The 21,483-nt window shown below is 39.5% G+C and overlaps 1 protein-coding gene across 1 annotated transcript in view; it reads right to left on the bottom strand.

Annotated features, from left to right (window-relative positions):
* The window catches only part of ap2a1 (adaptor related protein complex 2 subunit alpha 1), a 31,939-nt gene extending 13,462 nt beyond the window's left edge, over positions 1 to 18,477 (bottom strand). The window contains 13 exon segments of the mRNA XM_036560736.1: positions 1,295 to 1,483; positions 2,062 to 2,293; positions 2,404 to 2,501; positions 3,518 to 3,700; positions 3,784 to 3,921; positions 5,069 to 5,237; positions 6,235 to 6,494; positions 6,590 to 6,691; positions 6,943 to 7,072; positions 7,706 to 7,740; positions 7,742 to 7,900; positions 13,153 to 13,364; positions 17,588 to 18,477. Coding sequence (XP_036416629.1) covers positions 1,295 to 1,483; positions 2,062 to 2,293; positions 2,404 to 2,501; positions 3,518 to 3,700; positions 3,784 to 3,921; positions 5,069 to 5,237; positions 6,235 to 6,494; positions 6,590 to 6,691; positions 6,943 to 7,072; positions 7,706 to 7,740; positions 7,742 to 7,900; positions 13,153 to 13,364; positions 17,588 to 17,654 — 1,974 coding nt within the window. The 5' untranslated portion in view covers positions 17,655 to 18,477.
* Between the last annotated feature and the right edge of the window lie 3,006 nt (positions 18,478 to 21,483).

The raw sequence follows: 21,483 nt of genomic DNA on the forward strand, positions 1-21,483 counted from the left end.
ACATGCAGAATGTGGTTTGACATTGTCTTGCTGAAATAATCAAGGCCTTCCCTGAAAAAGATGTCGTCTGGATGGCAGCATATGTCGCCAAAACATGTATATATCTTTCAGCATTAATGGTGCCATGTGCCATGTGCACTAATGCACCACCCCATATCATCATGAATACTGCCTTTTGAAATGTGCACTGGTAACAAGCTGAGTGGTCTTTAGCCCGGAGGACACAGTGTCCATGATTTCCAAAAAAATAAATAAATTTCAAAATGTTGATATGACGGACCACGGGACACTTTTCCACTTCACCTCAGTCCATTTTAAAGGAGCTCAGGCCCAGAGAGGGTGGCAGCATTTCTGGATCTTGTTTATGTACAGTCTCTTCTTTGTGTTCTAGAGTTTTAATTGGCATTTCTGACTGTAGTGACGGACTGTTTTCACAGACAGTGGTTTTCAGAAGAAGCATTTCAGAGCCCATGCAGTGATTTCGACTACAGAATCGTGTCTGTTTTTAATGCAGTGCCGCCTGAGGGCCCAAAGATCATGGCCAGCAAATACTGGTTTTTGGCCTTGTTCCTTGCATACAGAGATTGCTCCAGATTCTCAGAATCTTTTAATAATATTATATACCGTAGATGATGAAAAGCAAAAGTTCTTTGATATTTTATGTTATTCTTGAATTGTTGCACTATTTGATCGTGCAGTCTTTCACAGAGTGGTGAACCTCTCCTCATCTTTACTTCTGAAAGACTCAGTTTCTCTGGGATGCTCACTTTATACCCAATCATGTTATTGACCTGTTGCCAATGAACCACCAGGTGTTTTTTTTTTTAGCATTACACAACTTTACCAGCCTTTTCTTGCCCCTGTCCCAACGTTTTTGGAACATGTTGTTGGTATCAAATTCAAAATGGGCATATATTTTTCAAAAAACAATAAAATTTCTCAGTTTCAACATTTGATATGTTGTCTTTGTACTACTGTCAATGAAATAAAGGGTTTAAATGATTTGCACATCATTGCATTTTGTTTTTAATTTACATTTTGCATGGCCCCTTTAACATAGGATGTTCTACAATATAAGGCAGTTCTGTAAGTCCATTGCCACTGCAATAGGCAGATGAACATGTGTGAATGAGAAAAATAAATGGCAAAGCGTTTCCCTTTTTTGTGCTGACTGGTTTCCCACTAAAGTGCAAGCACAGCAAAATGGTCATGTGATATTGTGCAGGTTCCTGCCAAGCTTTCATTTCTAGATGAGAGTGAGTGAACGTGTATGTGTAGGAATGTGGAGTCTCACAGCGTTGGACGCTCCTATGGCCGAGCTATCTCCGGGTCGTTCTCCTGCTCCGTTCAACTCTCCTCCCTCTCTCTTGCCCTCTTCAAGTTCATTGCCGGACACTGCACCGGGCCCTTTTTTCTTCTTCAGTTTCGCCAGGATGGAGGACTCCCTCTCAGGGAATGGAGGCATCTCCTCCAGCACTGTAGCCTGCAAACAAGCATTCACTGCAGCTGTGAATGTCTGACCTCATAACGATTTAATTATTGCAATCCTTTAGGAAAAGATTCATTGATTCGCTATGTTTCGATTCTTTAGGTAGAATGCTGAACACATAAGTACGACTAGAGGAACTATTTACTGAACCATAGACAAAACCAATGCATCTTTTAACTTAGCATAAAGTTTACTGAACATTTATTCAAGCAGTTATTAAATGATAACGAACTGTAATCTGTAATCTACCTAAGATTTAATCACCAGGTTTCAATTATAAGACATTCTGGATGTTGATTTTTTGTTCAATATCAAATGTTTTATAGCTTTCTCAGTCATTAAAGAATCAAAAGCTCTGTGTATCATTCTAAAATTTCTTCCTTTAACAGCTTCCTACTAATCAGTATAGAGTAGTACCATCATAATAAAAGCATATTATACATGTATCTGCCTTTTTTTATTATTTAAATTTTTATTGACCCCAAACTTTTAAAACACTGAATCTGGGCTAATTATTTCAGAAATATGCATCATAATGGCTCCCAGTCCATAGTGTTTGTGCATTTTCTCACCAGTACGTCCGTGCTGGCGATGGAGGACAGTTTGAGGTACTCCACGGCTCTTTGCTGCAGCTCTACATCGCTGTTTCTGATCTGACTGTCACAGCGCAGCACCTCCTGGATGGTGGGTTTGGTCTCAGGGAACAGATTAATAAACTTTATATAGGCAGACAGGAGCAGAGCACGTGTGGGCACCGAACACAGGTGGAACTTGGAGTGCAGGAGGTTAAACTGAACCAGTGGACTAGAGAGAGAGGGAGAGAAAGAAAAGGGCATCAATGTATTGTTACGCTCACATAGATACAGGTCAAAATATATATAATAAAAAAAATCATCACTGAAAGAACAGCTCACCTAGAGCGAGGGTCACCAGCAATAAGGTTACCGAACTCTCCCAGGATGTAACCACCAACCTTCACCATGTTCTCATGACAAGCTGGAGCCTGCAGGGCCTGGGGTCAGAGATCAGATATCAGTTAAACATTTTAGGAGGTGTCCAGAATGTACAGAGCTGTGGATGATTTCAAAATGACTCTGAAAGCTGTACAGCATCTAGTAGGGCTGAAAGATGAATGGTTTGAATATGGAGATCACGATTTGAAAGAGCTGCAATTTTTATTTTAGAATACACTATCAACAAGCTTTAAATGGCGAAAATTTAATCTAATAACACAATAGACTGTGAACTGCCTGTACGTAAGTTATACCAATCAGAAGCATCAAAACACTCAAGTTCTGAACATGTGACATCACAACCATCACAACTAACTGGTAGTCTGACGCACTCTTCAAGTTTCACACCATAAAAAAGCAGATATTCTGGTCTTCTTGACTAAATATAAGGCCTGGAAAGTTATAGTTATAGTATATAGTTGCTGCTGTTTCTAAAACACTTGAGATATTGAATAAAACATCTAAAAAGACCTTAGGGTGTGTAGTTCATTGTATTTAAAGGGCCAACCTCATGGGGAACCTTTTATTATAAACAGAGTTTGAGTTAGTATGTAAATACTGTTAAATCCACTCCTGACTCCAAACAGCTTGTTTTGAATTCACTGTTTTTTGTGATGTTACAAAAAAACATCATATTTATGTATCTGCCTATTCAGCCTTCAGCAGTTTGGCCCAGCCAATTCACATTGGACAGTGTTTCAGAGAAGACTGCCTTTTAAATGAGGCACAATCTAGAGCGGCTAACCAAAACAGAAGTCATTTGCACCTACTCGTCTTAAAAGCAATCAAAAGAACACCTAAATAAAACATGAGAAATTAGTTGGATATACGCCCTTTAAATATACAATATCCAAATATATAATCAGCTACTATTGTAGACTAAATAAATTATGAACATTCCTTTTTAAAATCTTTTGAACGGTTGAGAATAATAACCAAGTCTGAAGAAGAATGACTTCCTCTAAAACTTAATAAGAGCATCCCCATAGAGCAGCAGAGTGGCACGTGTTTGTACCTCAAAGACAGTCTTGGCGGCGTATCCCTGCACATCGTCCCGGTTGATGACAATTTGGATGACACGGTACCAAACTTCCTCACTCACATAGTCTCCAGCAATGCGGATCAGGTTCAGGATGGTGTCCACGTACCAAGAGTAATCCACTGCATACTTCTCTGCCAGGATGGCCACCTTCAACACCTGCAGCAGAGAAGAGAGCCATGTGCACATCTGAACAGGCTTAAAGAGTGAGACTACAGGGCACGAGGCAGGGGCACACGCACCATCTCTTCTCTGATGGAGTAGTCAGCTGTCTCCAGGTAACTCAGCATCTCTGCAACAATCTGCTTGGCGTTGCTGCGGTCGCACATGGCATAAAGCAGGTCGGCTGCTCTCTGGCGGACGCTGACGTCCCTTTCAGTCTGAGGAGCACAAAGAAAAGAGGAAGGATAGGAAAATTAGGGAGCAAGAAACAGCAAAATAAAGTGATTAAAAGATGTGCTGAAATTGTCACATGCATGCATGGACACTACAGAATACATCTACGATTTCTGTTTTCCTTTTTTTGATTCTTCAAAAATAACTGTTCGGCTTAAATTTCTGAACTGAAAATGTATGTTTAAAACACCAAAAAACCCAGCAAATCTAATCTAGCATCTATAATCCAGCATGATGTGTGTAGGGCAGCCAAATTCTGCGGGGGAGGCAGAATCTAAAATGGTTGACTGCAGTGTTTGGCTACATGAAGTTTGTGTTTTTTATAGTTCAATAGTATAATAAAAGGCTAGATGTGGTGTGAGCGGAGATGTATTTAAAGAAAGGAGTTGAGTCATTACTGACTTTGGTGTTTGTTAGCAACATTGGCCTCATAGCGCTGGTGCTAAACTAAAGCAGCAAAATTTGGACACAATACATGTCTTGGCTGATAAACATAATATCGGAAAAGAGGAAAATTGTGCAAACTAGATTTTCCCTGAATCATGCTTTTATGAAGTCTGCCGACTCAAGGGAATAAGAGGAGTAGGTATTTGTTCATGTTTGTTGTGCAATCAACCAGTCTACAAATCAATACATCTATCTCTGCAGAGAAACTGCAGCTTTTATTGTATTCTCTGGAGCTATTATAAATGCTTTCCACTCAGGGGAAGACGTACATAAGACAGAAGGCCAAGTCTTTTTCTTTCCGTTTCTTTTGATGCACATTAAACAAGCCCTCACAAGATGGTCTGAAAGATATTTGCAACATGGTACAGAATTTAACATGTATGATAGAGAGCTTCTTAAAACATTAGAGACCACAATACACTTAAACACATGTGGCTGGTTTAGTGTAGTAGGTGACACCTCTGCCATCTATGCTGCAGACTGGAGTTTGATCCTCCTACTGGTATACTATACCAGTAAGACTCCTAACACTACCTTCACTTGCCTCTGTAAAGTGATCAAATTGTAAGTCACTCTGGATAAAAGCATCTGCCTAACGCTGTAAATATAAATGTAAAAATAATCTTTCCATTTTGTATGTGTGAGCACCTCCTACAGAAAGCCTATACATCTGTGAATCCTCACCTTAAGGGCGTTGATAACCGTCTCAATGTGTGTTTTGACGGCCTCATGGGAGAACTCTGAGCTGGCGAGGGTACACATACTCTCCAGGGCCAGGTAGCGCAAGTTGGTCTCTCTGTGCTGCAGGAACTGACCAAGCTGGTTGCACGCCCGCACCAAGAGATTGGGTTCACTGTAGTTTACAAATACATATCACAGATATACATATGCAGACACACATTATAACATCACTGAATGTTGCACTTCTGAAAAACAACCAGTCCTGTTGTAAACATCAGGGGTAGAGAGACATGAAAATTTGCACTGCCCACTAAAAAAATCTTGTGGCCAAAATCTAGAACTTGTGGAAAGAATAACAGATACATGTTTACTGTATACACATTGAGCCTCATTCACCAGTATCTTCCTAAGCTTTTTCCTGAATATATACTTGAGAAAGGTCCTAAGAAAAAGTGTACATCAGATTCATTATGCGTTCTTGAACCACAGAATTGTTCGCACCTTTGTGCTTTTGAGTGTGTGCAGATTCTGTTCTTATCATCTTCATGAAAACTGCATAGTGAGTTTTAAGAAGATTTTTTTTTTTTTTCTTAAGAACGGTTGGTGAATGATGCTCAATGTATTTACAACTAACAATCATGCTTCAGTACCAAAATAGTCATGTGACGCTTTTAGTAAGGCAATATTCATTAAAACTTTACAATAATAAGAACATTGTCATTGTGGTGACCGTGGTGGTCCACCCCTGCTGAGCTGGACCACCCTGATGTTTTGTGATCTAAATGTCATTAGGTACTGTTTAGCTACTGCAATGATACAGCCTCTTGGTGCAATGTCAGCTTATTTAACACCCTATTTTATAGAGTGACATTAGCAAACTTTAGGTAAAGGAACAGCATTTATGTCAGCCAGACCAGCTCAACAAGGGGGGGGCCACCACAGTCACTACACCATCACATTAGCTACTGTAATGGTTATAGCTAATGAAGTAAGACAAAATTGGATTTGATGCAATTCAGTCAAACCAAACAGGCTTGTTAAAAGACAAAAAAATGTACAGAAATCTCAAGTGTCCAGCTCTGCATTTGTAGTGGTCAAAATATAAATTAATAATTGGCCAGGGGCAAAAAAATCTAGGTAAAAGGAAAGTGTAAACACAAAATGTGTACCTGTCATAATGAATAATGAGGGCGATGGCTTCAAACAGTATGGCGTTCTTGGCGTTTGAGTGCTGGACCTTCTTGGACTTGGGTGGCTCTTGGGCTTTGTTAAGAATGGTCTCGAGACATTCCACTAGCCGGCCCTTGACGGCGCCATCCTCAGGCGGAGGGTAGCACTGCAGGAGACGGAGCAGCTTGCAGGAGAGCCAAGGAGCAGGGACAAAGTAATAGGTGTAGTCCTGCAGGTCAGTGGATGCTGACGACACAATCTGAACAAGAGACAAGCACACCTTTGTTTAATATGAAACGACATATTGGTGATCCATCCAACAGTAAATCGGTCTTAGCAGAACGAAAGACACACCCTGCTGAGGCGAGACACTGCGAGTGAAACGCAGGTTTTAAACTCCTCTGGGTTTTTCTGGCTGAGGCAGGTGATGAGGGAAATGGCAGCAGTGACGACTCCCTGAAACAGACCAAGAGGACAATCAGTAAGGAAACAAAGTGGTAAAGACCAAGTTAAAAGAAAAAAGTAGTAGGTGGACACTTTAGGACACCCAATACAAAGGTGACAACTGTCCAAATGCAATGTCCTTGACCTCTTCTTCTGGTGACTTTTGGCTGACTTTTAACTGAGAAATCCTGCTTTATGAAATACCTTCCTAAAATAACAGATAATGTAAGAAGTAATAGTGCTGGGTTTTGGCTCAGACCCACCATGTGCTGATCGTTGAGCAGGTGCACCACTCTGGAGGTCCACTCTCCCATCAGAACTAGGTCTGGAGAGGTCCTGTAGAGCCGCAGCAGGCACAGAGCAGCAGACTGTTTCACACTGTCCATCGTGTCCCTGCCAAATCCACCACAACAAAAACAGATCCATAACAGTTACCACACAGAAGCAACTCTTTTGTGTCAAAGAAGTTTCCATGGAGCTTTCATCATTTATCTTTCTCTCTCTTTTTTAAGACGGGGACCTGCTCTTTCTAGCCCATCAATCTGACTCTCAACTACTCTTAACAAATGTTCATCTCATGAATCAGTCCCGCTCTGCACATTTTTTTTGTTTTCAACTCATTAACCATTCAATAAGCTTCTGTGTGCTGCTTCGGGTTTGTCAGAGCATGGAAAACACAAAATAAGCAGAGCAGGATCTTCAGAACCAGGACTGGAACCATTATAATAAATGTTGTCAATGCTGTCAAATGTTTTTTTGTCATCATATCATTCTCACCATAGCAATTTCTTTTTCCCTTTACACCACACACACATCAAAGAGCTTTAATCTCTTTTCTCATTTCACCCGGTCCAGCCCATCTCTTCATTTTTTGCATACTGATTCAAACTACAAAACTGTTATTATGCTCCTTTTCTACCCAGTCAATCTAACTCTCTACAATCTCTTCATCCTCCACAAGATCCTACTACCCACCCTTCATTTCCCATTCATCCTTCCCTCTGCTACATAATTGCCTGTTCTCACCCTGCCACCAGGATGCGAGGGATCTCTCCGGCGAAAGGCCTCAGCCATCTCCCTGCTACCCACGTTGGCAATGCAGTGCAAGGCCAGACACATGAAGGTGGGGTTCCTGCTAGACAGGTCGTTCTTTATAGCGTTATTGATCAGCCTGATCAGCTCACTGTTGCTGTTCACCAGCACAGAGATGAACAAATAACCCTAAGAGAGAGAGAGACAGGAGGGAAAGCAAACAAAAAAATTAGAACAACCTGACACACAGGTAAGGGAGCATTATTAGTATTAGCCAAGATCACAATCTGACTATATTCACTCCTAACACATGATCAGCACTTGGCCAGTTTACTTTTATTCTTGCAGATCTGTGTTTCGATTTTACATTGAAATTAACGTGAGCAGGCCAAGCGCATATATTGTCACTGCCAGACAAAAACGTCCTTCTTTTCAATGCACGTTAATGTAAAAAGTTTATATTCCAAACAATTTTTGTCTCTTTCTACTGATCTATTCACCATAAAACACACAATGTTAAGGGCAAACAGTCTTTTCAATTTATGTCAAAAAATGAAAAACAACACAAAACAGAGAAGCAAAGTTTTGTTTACACAGCAACAATACGCTACTTTTGAAAGCTGCAACTGCCATTTGCTAACCTATGCATTTCCTATCAATGTGTTCATTAAGCTCAAAGTCTGAGCTCAGGTAAACTGCAAATAAACAGTGATCCAGCTTCTTCTATCTGTTACAACTTAATAATAGAATAAAACACAGAACTATGAAAAAAATTCAGTACTGGCATACTCGGAATAGGTCTTAAATCATTACTGGTGTAGCCGTACGCAAAGTATCATGATCATGGTCTCACAGTTGTCCCTTGAAAATTACTACATGTCCTTAACACCCTTTCCCCTCCCTGGGAAGTGTGTATCATGTGAGCTCGGAGAGGCCGCTTTGATGGCTCAGCTTTGAGAGGCCTGTATAATAGCTGAGCTTTGAGCTGAAGTAAAGAGAATAACTGCAGCACTGCAGAAATGTCATCTTCCGACAGACTAACAGAGACAGCAGGCCCAACTGCTCAGACGACACTGAGTACCGAACCACAGGAGAGTGCTTTTCTCTCTCACTGAGCAAATGTGTCTTGCACACTGCCGAAGGCTCTGCTGCTCTTTGCGTAGCCCTCTCTGCACAGCTTTCTTTCAAAGTCTCTCTCAGTCATGCTTTGTTCATCCTTTTTCCATCCCCCCCCTACCAAATCCTTGTGTTTTGTACACACTTTCTCTCTTTCCTATTGGTGCCTGGATTTTGTGGTTGTTTTACCACCAACACTGACTCACATGGACGTGATGATTAATCTTTTGCACAATTAACCACTTTCAATGCACAAATACAATTAAGAGTATTCAATATATTAAATTTTGCTTGATAACAGGGGGCAAGGCATATCATATTTGCACTGGAGCCTGATCAGCTAAAGGATTTCAAAGCAATGCTACAAATGTACTGCAGGCTAATGACCCCTATGCCTGACTACCTGCTTGTTCTTGTTGAGAAAGACCAGCAAGTCAACACTGCCAAGCATCAAATGCCTGTGAAACAAATTCACAGTGATGCCCGATTCCACTGCTCGCACAGGTCCCAATTAGCAGGCGTGGGAATGCAGACATTTGCTTGCTATGGAGCTGCTGTAGACCACACAGTCTGAGCCCAAGCAGCTTAATGGTAACACTGGCTAATGTGTATTTGCTGTGCTGTAGGCTGTCTATATTCAGATGCATCGCAAAGATGTGTTAAATGGAAAAAAGACGCACACTATTTGTCAAATATTCAGTGCATAATCAAAGACTCAGGCATATTTACACAGATATAAGCTCATGAATTAACCTCAAAAAGCAATGCTGGTTTGTCTGCAAAGATTCAGGATAGATAATCGGTTTTGAGAAACAGCTTTTCAAATTCAGAGCCTATGCAAGAGCTTCTGAATATTTCTAATAAACACGCATGCAGCTGAATAAGTAGGAACTCCCACTGTTTCGCTGATTCAACAAGTGAATCATTACAGAGCGAGCGGAGACTTCTTGGCTACTGACCCTTCCACTGTAAGGTTTTATGTTAATTGTGCATTTCTTCTTCTAGATGTATCTGGACATTGGCCAAACCAATAAGCTTAGCATTACAGTGTGAAATGTCAACATGAATGTCTTTCCACTGCTCAGTACATTTACTCCGAAACACAGTCTCTAAGACGACGTCCATGCCCAAAGGCCCGAAACACAGGGTACTTCCAAAAATCCATCAGGGAGTGGACACTCTAAGGAAACGCTCAGAGAGGCCTGAATGCTTCCACGTTCCATAAGACCGAGTAGAAAAAGTAACAATGCAAAAATCAATGAAAATGAGAGCCATTCATCGACTGGATGAATCAGTGAAGTCTTACTACCTCAGCTGCACTGACTCTGCATGAACCTGAGCTGCTTAATTAAAATGCTTAACATAATTGTCTGTAAATGTTCTCACCCCACAAGAAGGCTAAAGCCTTGGGTATTTCACACTATTATGTAACACTGTTTGACTGATTGTTAAAGCAGCCAATTTAATTATGGTTCACATAGTCAAACCAAATTATGCCAATGTTGAATCGAGCTTGGCTAGTAAAATAATGAATACAAGGAGAAAACAATCTCTTGGGAACACAGGCAACACCTGAAAGCTAATTTCATTTTAGTAATGAAAACTTCATTCCACGATTATATGTTCAACTGACATAGAACTATGCAGGAACAGCCTCTAATTTAGATGGTAGGGATGCACTGATATGGGAATTGGGCCAAAGACAATAGCCAATATTTTTCATGTACATATCTGTTAATGCTGGTACAAAAACAAACTAACTGTAGAAACTAGGACTAAATCTGCCTGGATTAGTTTTGCAGAGAGATATAACTAGTAGCAGGCAGTACACTGGTTCATCTGGGATACCAGTACGTAAAAATGTACCATACATAAAATGTATGTATATGTATTCTTCACAGATTATCCCTTGTTAAATATAAATATATTTGTACATACCAGAGAGTTTTTTCTTACATAGGTCCCTCCTGATTGTGCATAGTTTGTGTATATTTAATATATTTCAGTTTTAGTATTTTCTTTTGTATTTTCTTCTGTATTTTTACTTATTTACTTTCTGTAGAGTGATTAGCTGAGCCTCATCACAAGCATTTCTATGCATGAATGTCCTGACATGTTGTGCAAATGACAAAAACTTGAAACTTTCTCTCTCAGGTATTAGTTTGCCACGAATAAGTGTAGATATGCAACATACAAAGAATGTAAACCATGTCAAATATTATCCTGAGTTCTAAAGTTGGCTTCTTATTCTAATTTCCTGTTCCACCTTAAATGGAGCAGCAGTTACATTCAGGTACATGTACACATGCCAAAACGTCACTGCTGCTCCATTTAAGGTGGAACGGAAAAGTAAAAGAAGCCAATTTCATGATGAATGAACCAAAGAAATCGACTTGGTTTCTCCTTTCTTCTGTAAAGTTATCATTTTGGAAATACGAGGTTTTATTCTGACAGCAGTGATATATGTACACACAACACACCATTATATAAACCAAAAACAGGCAGAAATTTTAATTAGACTGTCATATAAATTTCTTGCCATACCACCCACTACTAGGTATAATTCTCTAGGATTACAAATCCAAAAAATGAATGAAACACAGATATTTTAGTTCAGTAGCTCAGTGGTAAACATTCTCCTCTTTTGGAGCACAATAAAAACATTGTCAAATATTAGTTTGATTTATCAGTCAAATCTAAACACCTATTTGATGATGAACCTTTTAAAAGCAATTATCTGTCAATACCAATATGACTCAGAGATCATCATGCATCACTAATTTAAGATGACCATAGAATTAATGAAGAAAAGCTTGAAATGTTGACCCTCTGTTCTTCTGGTTTTCAAAGATGTGACACTATTTACATAATTCTAAACCAAGGAGTTAATATTTGGCATCTAATATAGATTTACAATACTGCATACAGATGACTAGTGTACAATCTCAGTAATCTTTGGATAAATAATGGAATATAAACATTCCTACACACTCATTTAAGATGATAAAACATTCACATCACTTCTCCGATCAAGACAATTTACTACTTGCTGCCCTTATGAGTGAATCTTTGCTGCAGTGCCTCAGGCTAAGTCAAAAGACAAACAAAAGATAAACAAACAGAACGAAACGTTTCGGTCTGTATATGATTAGCGGAGCTGAGCACCAAGCAAACACTCGTCAAGTTCACCTAAGTCTGCCTCACCAGCTGTCCCGAGATCAAACGCTAATCTGAATTAGCTTTCTCTCCCACATGGCAAAACCTTCACTGAGATCTCCTGGTCTACAAGATGAAAGAGTTTTGTCACCTCCAAATATATATATATATATATATATATATATATATATATATATATATATATATATATATATATATATATATATATTTTAATCACATTTTGAAAACATAACCTTCATTGCTAACATCTGGCATTTCAGGTAACTCAATGGAGCAAAGCAGAACTGCATGGCTGGCTGACGTACAGCAGCAGTGGTGGAGGAAAATTAGTAGCCTCCGGCCTCAATTCATGTCATTTATGACTTGGGACAACAAAGTTCAATATCCAGTAACTGAGCGACCTCGTTTAAATTATAGGCCGGACTTTCAAGCTACAGAAAAATAATAAATAAAAAATGAGCAGTCAGGAAATAGTCAAGCTGTGCAGAGCAGAAGAGAGTGTATATTTACTCTATAACAGAATAACAGAACAATGGTGCACACTCAAGTGAAGTCAATGAAAAGCTAACAGAGCTGGGGTAGGCTCGGAGGAAACGGGGGTACTGAAACAATGACTTCACAGGAAGCGCTCCTCCAAACATGATAGCGTCATCACATTCTTCAGGAACATACTGTGACGAAAACAGAGCCGTTCAAAATGACACGACCACATCTCATCTTTGGAGGAAATGTACGCCTGGGTACAAAGTTCAACCATAACATGCAATCTCCAAAGCTCTGAAATGACATCTCACTCAGCGAATCGCTCTTTGTAACTACACACGGTTCCCTGGGTTTCTGCTCCCTCTCTGAATGTGCGAGCCAGAAGAGAGCAAGAGGCTGATGGGAGTCTGGCTGGTACAGTGGGTGGGAAATCAGCAGGAGATAATTAGGGCTCATGGTGAGTATACATGGCTTGGAGTGTCACTGAAGCAGTTTGTGTGGAAGCATTAAAATACAGTCGCTGCTCATTCGCTTCAGTTTTGTCTATGTTCTGTATCAAAACATACACAAACATTCCTACAACATAGATGAATGAACGTAGACGGATGAATAAGCAAGAACAAGAACAGTTTCACTTTCAAAAACCAAAAGATCATCCCACTTACAATCTGTTTCTCGGTGTACTTGTTCGAGCTGAGCAGGTTGACTGCCTCCATGTGGCCAAAGTCGATGTCATGGCCCAGGAGGAAGATGAAGAGCAGTTTGCACACATACTTCTTCTTGCTGTAGCCATCCAGAGCCTTGTCCCCCTTAAACTTTGAGCGGATGTTGGCCAGCTCTTTGTTGATGCGCTTGATCTCAGCCTCCTTGCTTTTGCCTGTAGAGAGGATAAAGAAGAACTGAGACTTTATATTATCTCTGACAAACCAAACTGCGACACAGTGGGAAAAGATTTTTAATGCAAGAACTGAATTATTCTCCACAGTAATTTTAAATGGGAGTAAGTTAGCAAGAAGATAACTGAATTAATAAGTAAATAATAAACAATGTCTCATGTATGTAAAAACTAAGGGCTGGCTAAGTCTTTAAATGTGAATCAAATAACAACATAATTAGGGAAGCTCCAAATACGCGACTGACAATCAATTTATTATTTTTATTTTGGATCTATGCTGCAATTTTACAATGTTAGTAACATAGGTACACACACTGTATTTGAATGATGTTGCTATGAAAATGTTGTGGCATATTTACACATGACTCATTGTGCTTAACAGCCAATGGATTTTTGATTTGCAAAATGCCAGTTTGGCACACTAAAAAGCAAATAATGTTATTTATAGTGCAACTTTGGCTAATAGAAAGGACTAATATTAGTGTTTCATGTGTTCACTTAAACTTACACTGTTGTCTTGAGTAAAAAAAAGGCTAATAATCAGCAAAAATGATCAGCCAGGGGTCAGTTTGGCTGTAAAGAAATCTGACTTGGAACTGGCCATAAAAATTAATCTGTGCTCTTCTAAATGCAAAATGAAAAGCTTGTGAAAATAACTGGGAAATATGACATTACACAACAGGCTTGAAAATATCATTATAAAAAATACAATCCAGTAGAAAGACTGCACCATATTCCCAGCTCCAGAGAGCAAAGCTATTAGCTTATGTCAACAGTATCTAATATCAACAGTGATTTGCAAGAATTATACACCTAAGAGGGCACAACATCAATATGGAGAATTCTGTAAACATCAATGACGAAGGCTTTAGCTTAATTACGAACTCTTTAGGGTAAAACAGAGATAAGCTGTCTGCACATGTAACTGCATTTCATGAAGCACACTATAATAATAATCACGTCAAATGACCAGAGCTGGGTTTCCCAAAAGCATCTTAGCATAAACATGATTCTTAAATGGTAGAGCGAGCATCACAGTGAACACTCTCTCTCTACCAGTTAAGATGGGTAACACTAAAATGCTTTGGGGAAACTGGGCTCTGGTTGTTTGAAAGCACAACTACAAATGAACAGGAATAGCTATTAAACCAACGACACACAACAGAGGAGACCACAACTGCGCCTACTTGTCTTTCTTTAGGATGAAGGCAGCAAATAGCAGTGCAAATGTTGTGGAGGTCTGGGGGTAAAGTCCAGGGAGAGATGACCCCATAAAGTGTGCAGTGTTTTAGGTATACTTTACACGCTGCATGACAAATAATACGGTTTTAACCATTTAAAACGTTTACCACTGTTTATGAACACACTGAAATGAAGGACACATATTCATATTTGTCAACAACCATGTCAACTACTCTGTGTAGACAAACATAGACCCCCACATTGAGTCAAATCACCTGTTGACCTGTTGAGATTATGTCTAGCATTTCTTGTCTTCAGCTGCCGGAAAGAAAACACTAAACATGCTGGCGGCACCACAGAATGCTAGGCTTTTTCCTTCCAATTGCAATTCCACTAAAATATAGGAATGAACACCAGACTGGAAGCCAAAACCACACCCAAGATTGTTTTTGGGTCAATATATCAAAGTAATGGCACTTCTGCAGGAGTCTCCGTATACCTGTCAAGCCTAATGTATATTTGGTAGTCAAAACACACTATGACTCATTCTCTCACAAGCCAGCTGAAGGGTGTTTTTGGCTGAAAAGGTTTAATGCTGGAGTCTTGTTTCCAGGACCATTGCTCAGTGGGTAAACCGACAGCAGATGACAGATGCACCGACCGAGCACCACACTCATCTGTGTGCCAGAAACAGATTCTGTAAGGCGCTCACACGCCACAAATGGCTGGCGTGCGTTTACTGAGATTTACTGAATCTTACTGAGATAAAATTCTACGCTGCATTTACTGGAGGTATCTCACGTTGGTATTCCCAACCTACGTCACCAGTAAGAGCCCAGATAAACGTCTTAAATCAGTTCAAACCTGCCCAAACTTTTTTTGGTTGCTGGTAAAGACTGACAACATGAGAGAATCAAGCTAGGTGCAAAACTGAAAAGGCTGACGTGGTTTGCATCAGAGTTATGATTCATCTGTTTTCATCTACTGTAAGTTAAGATGAAGTCTAATTTTTACAAATAGACTGTGTAAAAAGATTTACAGTACACTGTGAGCAAAAGGCTCAAAGATAAATCATCAGTGCACGCTCCCCGCTCTGTCCTGTGGTCGAGCTACTGCTGTGGACTGCTCAAAGCCACATGAATACACAGAGAGCTCTCCGTAAGGAACAGCCACATCCTGCCCTGTATGCTCTCTGCTGTGACACCACACAGCACACCTCACACAGGGCGCATGAGTGCATTTAGAGGACACTAAGGCCAGCCTGACTGTAGGGAGGCACACTGCAATAGATATTAGGGATGCATCGATGCATCAATGATGACATCCGATATTTATATGATGACATCGATATGATGTCCCTACAGCAACTTGATAAACCTGAATTAGTATTATTGAGAAATGCGAAATGCATACGTATAGTGCAATAAAACGACTAAAATACAGCCGTTTTAGCATGTTAGCCCTGTGGTGACTAATTGTTCTTCTCTTCCAGGATATTATAAATGCATCATCAAATGTCAGGTTGAATTATCAGTCAAATCTAAGTATCAGCCTAATGCTGATTTTTTTTCAATTATCGCCTGGTGCCAATATGACAACATTACCAATATGATCTTGATCACCGAAGTCATCGCACATTTCTAGTATATAATAAGTATTCTGACAAATACCAATATCGTGTACCAGAACAGCCACCAAAAAAAAAAAATACACTTTTGAATGCTTTTAAAACCAGATTTAGAAAAATACCAAATATACAGATCATGGGCAGAAGCTAAACATTACTGTGTGCCTAATCAATGTATGTAACCAGCCATAGAAAGAAAGAGAGAGAGAGAGAGAGAGAGAGAGAGAGATAGATAGATAGATAGATAGATAGATAGATAGATAGATAGTGTCCATACAAAAATCAGTTTGAATGACTAATCAAATTCTAGTTAGCATGATGCAGATCTATTTAGTGAACTATCTGCCAATCCTGAGACAGTTTAGATCATCTTGCATCCATAGTAAATAACATAACTATTCTGAGAAATATGCATAGCTTAAATCACAACAACCAATCCAAGAATATTTTTGGGAAAAAACTGCTAATTGTGCCCTCCACCTTTCAGAGAAGGATCATCCTCCCCTACCCATGCAATATATGACTTATCGAGTCAAGAAATACAGATGAGAGTCAAATGTGACTCACTACAGTCAACATGCAAGCAAAATATTACATTAGCTGTGATAACTGGCCACCAAATGCCTAACACAACTCCAAAAACACAGGAATGCACCTCATTCGTCAATGCTCAGCCTAGAGGTGGGCAATACAGCAAAACGTCATATCACGATACTTCAAGACGTTTTTTTATGATACACGATACATCACAATAGTTATTTTTTCTGACGTCTGACAAGCTAGAACAGACAAAGGAGGCCCACATTTTAAAAACTATCTAGAACTATTAATTCAATGTTTTGAATTCCACATTTTACACACTAAATCCAGTGATAACGATACACATTGTCATACTGCCCAGCTCCAGCTCAGCCCCATGGGAGGCGCTCGATTAAGGGTTTATCGCACAAACAGTTGAACTGGCTCCTTTTGGCGAAGACAGATATGAACCGCTAGATATGAACCCCACTTGTGAGCTCCGAGCTGCTTGTTTCTGAAACAGGAACCTTTTTTCGCCCGTGGCGGCCTACGCGCCTCTGGAAGCGGCGAAAGATCATTTCATCTTGCAGGGGCCTTTCATATCATATCAAGCACCTCCAAAGCAATGCAACAGGGAACACACGGGGAGCCAACGACCTCTCCTCACCTCCCCATCCAGCTTCAAAGACCTGGGAGAGGCTTTATCCACAACCAGTGCAAACAGATTCTCAGATAAAGACTAAGTAACGTTATAAGAATCGTGGACAGTAGCTAAGGGTTATCGTGCACTGATTTCGTGTATATAGCCAGTTACAGGTCACAAAAATGGATCACGTTAACGTTCAACCGGCGCCTCAATAACAGAAAGGGCACTTACAGTTTCTTATGTCCGAAATGAACACCGCTAATCCTCGCATTCCGTCTCCTTTCGACACAGCCGGCATCTTTGCAGGATTTTTTTCCTCCCTCTTTCTCACTCACACGAAAAACTAAGTATTTCCAGATGGTTTGCGATGGTTTAGCCCACCTCGCTTTAAAAAAAAAATAGAATACGTTTCGCCTGCTTTGCAGCCTAGCAAACACCAAGCTAACGGAGAAGCTAGCTAACGACTCTGGCGCTTCTGATGGATGTTTAGGCTGCTAACCAACTTGCTAGCGAGTTAGTTAGCCACCTAACGTTAAATACAGTGGCTTATTAAGGGCAATAAGGTAAACCTGCTAAAGTCGGAAGCCTCTGGCTGTTTAAGTGTTAAGCGTGTATTAAGGTGAGCTAGCGTTAGCTACGCTCCGACCGTTGGCGTTTAAATTCATTCAAACCCAGCGGTTCACAAATTTGGCCCAAATGACGACGCGAGTCATTTGGTCTGTATCTGCAGTTTTACAGCGGACAGCTTCCTCACAAAGTACTGCTGACGAGCGGATGTCCTACAAAACATATAGCTACGACTGGGAGGGGGAATAAAGAAATTAAAAAATAATAAGTGATCTCTCCTTTCTGCTCACTGTGAGTCACGGCACGGCGAGCTAGCTGAGCTGAGCAGCTAGCTGGCTGGCTAGCGCTATCAAACGTTAGAATACATCACCCGGAATGACCAGAGCGGTCGGAGACGGCCAGATCTAGCGGGTTTCTCGGCAGACCGGTTGATCTTTTGAGAGGAAAAATAAAAATATCTAATCTGTAATTCGGTTCGAGGTCGTCGGTTTCGTTTCTGCCGCGCCAGGTCGGTGTTCACGGACGAGGCTCGTGACAGAACGGACGAATAGCGATGTCCGACTCCCGAAGGAATCGGTTCTTATGAACAGGTTCATTTCACTGTGTTAGTCGAGCCGAGTCCAACTGAATCGAAGTGTTATGTCACTCTTAAAAAGATGGTTCTTCAAGGCTTCTTTAGTAAAGACGATGGTTCTACATGGGACCACGAGCACCCAAAGAACCATTTGCACGACTAATTGTTTCTTTTCATGGTCAAGTGGTTCTTCAGATTGATGAAGAATGTCTTGTACATGGTTCTATACTGAACCTTTTTGAAAATGATTCGATATAGCACCGAAAATGGTTCTGCTATTTTTATGATGTCGAGCTTGTAACAATGGCAGAACCCTTTTTGGTGCTAAATAGAGCCATTTTTTTTTTTAAAAAAAAGCTCCTATATAGAACCACATCCAACACATCCTCCATCAATCTGAAGAACCACTTCACCATGCAAAAAAACATTAAAGCGTGTAAAATGGTTCTCTAAGTGTCCATGGTTCTATATAGAACCCCTGTCTTTACTAGACAACCCTTGACAAGCCATCTTTTTGAAGAGTAATAATACACCAGTGGTCTCCAGTATCAGTCCTGGGCAGATTATGCACAAAATTCATGCATCTTCCCTTCATCTGTTTGTAATATCTTATTTCTAACTAATTAACGAGACTTTCATGTGTGCCGGCCTAGAGAAAACACAAAACGTGCGGAGCATGGAGTCCGCAGGTTTGACTTAGGGACATTCATGCCTGTGTTAATATTCAAATATCAATCTTCAATAACCTTCATAAAAGCACAGAATTAAACACCACATAGCCACAACCTTTGAGTTCTCCTACACCCCTCTCTGTCCACTTGCAGGAGGTTTCTTTTTAGTTTCATGGTTTTGTACTTTGTGCCTTTTGGAGAAGTGACACTTTAACTTATAGCACGCCAAACGTTATTTAAATTATGATGAATGCATGCGAGCAATACGTTTTGATTGATATCATTTCCTGTGTGGAATGCACTCCCACTATATCTGACTGCTTATTGTGGACATCAGACTCATTCGCTGAACTGAAAGTCACTGAATATGAAAAGGATGAGAATAAGCTGATCGGTGTGGGGAGCCATCTCTAGAATCGGACCTTCGAATCGGTCAATCGGACAGTTCAGAAGAATCGGATTGGTAAGCTGAATCGAACTTCCCCTTACTACACGCGAACAGCTTTCTAGCCTTTCCTCTGGATAAGCCCCGCCCCCCCACTAACACAGCGCTCTCTGATTGGCTGTTAGAAGTTCATAGTGCCGTTATGGAATGCATTATGAGTTCATTTCTATTTGATTTAATTATTTCTATTATGAGTTAATTTTGTATATGTATACACACACACACACACACACACACACATATATGTATAAACATATGTATGTGTGTGTGTATACATACAAAATTAACTAAAATTGGCATAATTAAACATACATACATATGTATATGTCGATATATATATGGATATATGTGGATATTAAGATATGTTCATATATATATACATATATACATACACATATACTCACATGTATGTATATATATATATATGTATACACACACACACACACATATATATATATATATATATATATATATATATATATATATATGTTATTCATTGAATAATTGAATGAATAAAAGGGCTAACAAAGTATGCAGAGAAATAGATGGACTACAGTCTGTGGAGCTGATAAAATGAACAAAGAGTGTGGAAACAAGGTATGTGAAAACTCTTGTCTCATTGTGCCACAGCACCATGAACTTTATTATGAATGATTAATGTAGCTTGTCATGGAGTATGATAAATATGCTCATTACGCAACACTGAGCACTCTGTGTGGAAAGTCGATTGCTCCCTTTGCTCTATAACCATCCTTAACACCAGTCACTGCAGCCAAACACTATCTGACGTCATTGATCCGTCTTTCACATGGGCGCAGTGTAGCCCACTACTCCAAACACAACTCTGACATGTGTAGCAGAAGCTGCTTGGTTCAGGACCTGTTACAGAATCTAAATACAGTAAATTAAAATTAGTGTATAGTATCTGATTCAGATTAAAGCTAAGCTGTTATCAACATACTACTACCACTACTACTACTACTACTACAGATAATAATCATAATAATAATAATAATAATGATTAAATAAACAAAACAATCATTAAATAACAATAATTAAATAACAATGTGGTGTCAGATCTGGAACACATTACCAATAAACATCATCAGGTTCCTTCTGTCAATGTTAAAAACATATTTCTTTACTTTAGCATTTAACCAGTTTTGTATAGTTTCCTTTGTTTTTACTGGAATATTACTATTACTTTTACTTTCTTGTAAGTTGCATTTTTATTGTATTTTCAAACATATTTTTATCTTTTGCTTTTTATTTGTAGGTATTATTAATACATCCCTTTTCTGCTGTTTATTATTTGCTTATTTTATTTTTGATTATGTTTTTTCTCTTCTTTCTCTGTTGTTTTAACTTTGTGTTGTGAAGCACTTTAAGCTGCATTTTTAATGTATGTAAAAGTGCTATATAAATAAACATTATTGTTATTAATATTATTATTATTATTACTATTATTATTATTATTATTATTATTATTATTATTGTTGTTGTTGTTGTTGTCGTTGTTGTTGTTGTTGTTGTTGTTGTTGTTAATTGAATAGGCAGCAAGGAAGAACCTCCACTCAGCTCTACTAAAATGGCCAGGATAGCAGGCTAACCACACACTTTCACCTGACAGTAAATGCACACAAACTACCCCACAGTCCAAGAACAGCACAAACAACATATGTGCACATTTGAACTGAACCACAACAACTTAAATACAAAGAATGTCTCTCCTACCGACATTCAGTAAGAGAGACATTCCCAAGAGTCTCCCGCACTCCCACATCAGCATGAGCCAGTAGCGGGGTGCTACAATAATAATAATAATAATAATAATAATAATAATAATAATAATAATAATAATAAACCATCT

This window comes from Colossoma macropomum, unplaced genomic scaffold, assembly GCF_904425465.1.
Source record: "Colossoma macropomum unplaced genomic scaffold, Colossoma_macropomum, whole genome shotgun sequence".
Lineage (NCBI taxonomy): Eukaryota > Metazoa > Chordata > Actinopteri > Characiformes > Serrasalmidae > Colossoma > Colossoma macropomum.